General features: G+C 37.1%; 1 protein-coding gene across 2 annotated transcripts; it reads left to right on the top strand.

Moving 5' to 3' along the window:
- The first annotated feature begins 519 nt into the window (after window positions 1-519).
- On the top strand, window positions 520-4506 carry LOC149267025 (cyclin-D3-3-like). Of its 2 annotated transcripts, none has more exons than XM_089397915.1 (6): window positions 520-994; window positions 1084-1170; window positions 1350-1457; window positions 1530-1731; window positions 3464-3594; window positions 3709-4506. In XM_089397915.1, exons 1-6 carry the CDS (start codon window positions 722-724, stop codon window positions 3934-3936), a joined length of 1029 nt encoding a protein of 342 aa, XP_089254041.1. In that variant the 5' UTR covers window positions 520-721; the 3' UTR covers window positions 3937-4506. The 2 variants fall into 2 exon arrangements, with proteins under 2 accessions (XP_089254041.1, XP_089254045.1); XM_089397919.1 differs by having other exon boundaries at window positions 522-994; window positions 1350-1448.
- The last annotated feature ends 464 nt before the right edge of the window (window positions 4507-4970 follow it).

Consider the following 4970-nt stretch of genomic DNA (forward strand, 5'->3'; position numbering starts at 1 on the left):
ACTGTGGTAAAGAAAATTGCTCACTTACACTTTATCACAAAAAAAAACTTTATTTATGATACATTGCATCACACCCAAATTTACTTTCAAACAATATATCACACTTCTCAAAATTTTCCTAACAAAAAAATGCTACTTGTTACTATATCACACAAAAAAGAACTTGTGATAATTTGTGTGAGACATTACATAACAAATTGCTTTACTCCTATTAGAGCTCATTATAACAAAATTGACTTTAAACCATGAATTAAGTTGCACCAAGCTTTACTTTTATCCAATACCTTGAGCTTCTCCACATTTTCCACCATCACATAGTTTACAAAAGAATATCACACTAAACTTTTTATAAAATACTATAAATATATACACACAAAACAAAATTTCATACTACATGCAACGAAAAAATCTTTTCAAAACAACACTGTAAAAATATATAATACAAACCAAACCAATCTTCACTTCCCTTGTTCATAAAAGAAATGCCTCCATAAATAGGCTGAAGTGGATAGGAAGAAAATGGGCGTCCAAAAGAGACTTATATATTGGTTATGGCCACTGCTTGCTAATTTCGAGACTGATGGGTAGGTATGGGTGAAGTGCGGAATTAAAACGAGGCAAGAAAGTCCATTTGTTAACAAAATGGCGGTCGACAGATTGCTTGGTATGGCTGAGGAGTCAAGCCAACCTCGGCGTTCGTGAGGCTGATACGGCTGTCACAATGTCACCCCTGGCTTCTCACATGGCTTCTCACAGCATTCATTGCACTTACCATCTTTGCTGTACTGATCAATATGCATTTTCCTCTTCTCACGATCCACCACCAGCCCTCAATAATCACAACCACACAGGGGACGATGTTGAAGACGGAGAATTATCGGTCCTTGTAGCTAAAGAATCCTTGTATGCTCCTCAAACTGACTATTTCAAGAGGCTTGAGATTAACGATGGCGATGCCAGAGCTCGCCAGAAGGCTGTCTCCTGGATTTTGAAGGTAAAAGAGCCACCCAGCAATTCAAAATTTCAATGCCCAATTGCAAAATCTAAATGTTGAATGCTTTGAACTTCTGTTAATGAATGCAGGTTCAGGCACATTACTGTTTTCTTCCAGAGACAGCCCTGCTGGCTACAAACTACCTCGATCGTTTTCTTTCCTGCACACAAGTTCAGGTAGTTGATAGGAGCTGCTGATATTTTTTGGGTTCTGCTAGCATGGCCAAAGCATTTATAAACATATTGGGTTTATATAAACATTTATAAACATAAGCATGACCAAAGCATTTATTGGGTTTTAAATCATTTTCTATGTAAAATAGTTGTAAACAACTTGAATGTTGTTGTGTTTCCAGCAACAGAAGTCATGGGCAATACAGCTAGCATCGGTAGCCTGCTTGTCTCTGGCAGCCAAGATGGAAGAACGCCATGTTCCTCTGCTTTTTGCCCTTCAGGTTATGACGGTAATTATAACTTTGATATCACTGTAGCGTTTGTTTGTGTTTGAAAATGGCGGTCTTATTTTGTGTTTGCAGGTAGGGGAAGCTGAACATGTTTTCGAACCTCGAACTATTCAAAGAATGGAGCTGCTTTTACTGAGTGCACTGAAATGGCGGATGAAGGCAGTGACTCCTCTTTCATATTTGCAATATGGTGGCCACATATTAGGTTTAGAGAAGCAGTTTCATGGAGAGTTTATAATGCGATCCTCTGAGCTTGCTCTCTGCACTATTAATGGTATGTATGTTTACAGACATGCGTTTACTTACTTTTGTTATTGAGTCGAGAGAAGAAAGGTTCTGCAGACACCTTGGTGGGGGTATTTTTTGTTATTGTGTCGAGAGAAGCAAGTTTTTTAGGTCCCAGAAGCACATATTAATAATTATGTGAATGTTGGTGTAAACAACATACATTATGCCAATGTTTCTGTAATATTATGTCAATGGTGTTGTAAACAGCACATATATGCCAATGTTTCTGTAATATTATTTCAATGGTGGTGTAAACAGCACACATTATGCTATTGTTTCTGTAATGGTGGTGTACACAGTAGTAGTGACCATCAAACTAACATGATGTTGTGACCTTCTTCCTAACATAATGTGGATTGGTTTGATGAATATGGCTCTCCTGCTAACAAAATTCTCATTCATAGACATGCTCATTGATCTAACAGAATGTTCATTGGTTGAAGATGAATCTGTGTGCTTGCTTGTCTTCCTCCTTGTGGGACATTTTGACTGGGTGTGTGTGAATAACAGTGAATAGTGAACTAACAGAATGTTAAATTGGTTGAAGATGAATATGTATGCTTGGTTATTCTTCCTCCTTTGTGGGACTTCTTAAATGGGAGTGTGTGAATGACAGTAAATAATGAATAGTGTGGTAGTTCATTGGTTGAAGATGAATCTCTGTGCTTGGTTGGTCTTCCCCCTTTATTGGGACATTTTGATTGGGTGTGTGTTAATAACAGTAAATAATGAATAGTGTGGTACTCCATATTGAAGAATTTGGAACTAATAACGTACTAATATAATGTTGATTGGTCGTGGATGAATATGTGTTTGCTTTGTGTTCCTCGTTTGGAAGACTTGTTGAGGTACTTGGCCTTTCTAGTTTGCAGGACTTGTTAAGTGGGTTAGTGCCTGAATCGCAGTGAATGACAAACTGTCTGGGCTATTTGCATTGATTTCAATACTCTCCTCTGGTGTGCTCAGTGCTTGACAGTTCAAGGTATTATAATCTTATGTATTAGTGAGGGTGTTCATAGGTATTATAATCTTATGTATTAGCGAGGGTTTTCACAGAGGCAGTGACCCCCCTCCTACTAAAATAATGTTGACTGGTTATGAATGTGTCATTTCTGGGCCGGCCTTCTTTGTGGGGACTTTTATTACTTGGGTGGGCAGGTGTGTGAGTAACTGTGTATAATAAAAAATGTGATACTCTTTTTGGTGGTTATGAGATCTAGCTCTTTACAGTATAGGAATTCCAACATATGATATTATATCTCAATGGAGTGTCCACAGAGATAATTTTCCTCCTACAAACATAATTTTAACTCCTACAAAACATAACGTTAACTAGTTTGTTTTGCTTCCTATTGTGCAGAACTTCTTTAGTGAGATAGTATGTAATTAACAAAGACTAATAAACAGCAGTGTTAACCCAATTGAAATAGAAATAGTTGGGATAGTTTTATGTCTTTCATGACACTACTCCCATCTTGTGTACTATCTCGAATTTATTTAGCATAAATGTTTTTACCATAATAATTGTCAGTGGGGGGTGTCCAAATAAATAATGCTTAATGGGGTTTTTAGCATTTTATGTCATCTGCATTACCAGCTCCAAATAGATAGTGGCTACTGAAGTTCGGTATTTACATCCTCTATAGTAGCATCTACAAATACTAACATAATGGTTAGTTGGTTGATACTTAACATAATTATTAGTTGGTTGGTTACAGAGACCAGGCTTTTGAAGTTTATGCCATCTGTAATAGCTGCTGTCATTATGCTCTGGGTTGCAAGGGAAATGGAAGTTATAAATCTCAATGAATGCGAGGATCGCTTGCTTTCTCGTTTAAAAGTGGCAAAGGTGAGTAAACATGAAAGTAAAGTATTGAAGGAGGAATGTTCTGCATTAATTTCAAAGGCTATACAGATATATCAATACTGTGATTGACTGCTTTTGTTTAATTTAAAAATGCAGGGACCGTTGCAATGCTGTTATCAATTGTTGCAGGTATCGTTTGGCCAGGCTCATGTCCGAAAGCGAAAGGTGTGCAGCAGCTTTTCCAAGCCTGATAGTCCTCATAGGGTTCTGGACGCAGCTTTTAGCTTTAGTACTGAACATTCTCAGAAGTCATCAGCTAAATATACAGTTAGCAGTCCCAGTTCTTCCCCATCTGTACCCAATAAAAGGAGGATTACAGAGTGATTCCTTTCACGCTGAAACACAAAACCCCCTACCATATCATAAGCATGGAAGCTTTAAAGGCCTATGTTGGAGTAGTTCTATAAATAAAGGGATTTGACCTATCAAATTTTTTATGCTGTAGATCAGTGACAATGACAGCCTTTCTATCTTGGTCTGTCAGCTGGAAAGGGACAGTAAGTAAATCATAATTTGTGATGTGGACATTGGAAGCTGCTATATTGACATTGCTATGTAGTGATGGTGCTTGGGAAGAATAATTATCTACACACAGGTTTCGATAAATCGCGGTAGCAGGTTTGAAAACAGGGCGATGCAGGCGACATTTTGGCACTATTGTCGCCATATCTTTTCTCAGTCCCTTTCGAGTGGCAGAAACTTTTTTCGATGCTTAATTTATTCACAAACCTCGCTAGCAGTGGACTGGACCCCTGGTCATTATGGGTTCCCTTATCTAGGGACCACCATTTTTAATGCCCCCCCAGATTTTCTTCAGCGTGCAATAGTTATTCACGGAGAAAAGTTGTGACAATGTATTCAATGTAAAAATTTGAAAGATGAGATTTTCAGTCAGTACTCCTTGTGACCTGAATTTATAAATGTAATGGATTTTTTTTTCAGGAGGAATTTGTTGAAGCTGTGTTTGTTAAATTCATTGTAAAATTATGGGTAAAACTGAAGAAATGGAACGAAAAATCTTATGGTTAAAACTGAAGAAATGGAACTAAAAATCTTAGACAATATTAAACGAAAATTTGAAAGAACTGGAAATAAATTTTGACAATATTCTGCTGACGTAGATAAAATAAAAACAGTTGTAATTGAACCAAGGTTGGTCTTTTGAATTCAAAATTGAAGGTTTATATATCCTGCTGGGCTCGATCACAAGACTGAGGTGCATTTTCCTAAACTATTAAACCACTTTGAAAGTTGGTATTGGAAGACTTTTTATTTTTTTAATTCAAGTTTGTACTTTATATTTTTCGCGATTGAAATTTTGACCAATTATTGGGGGTTATGGGCTTTTTTGAAAGTTA

This window comes from Pinus tabuliformis, chromosome 6 (genome assembly GCF_031772625.1).
Source record: "Pinus tabuliformis cultivar Carrire ecotype Pingquan chromosome 6, CPIR1, whole genome shotgun sequence".
Taxonomy (NCBI): Eukaryota; Viridiplantae; Streptophyta; class Pinopsida; order Pinales; family Pinaceae; genus Pinus; species Pinus tabuliformis.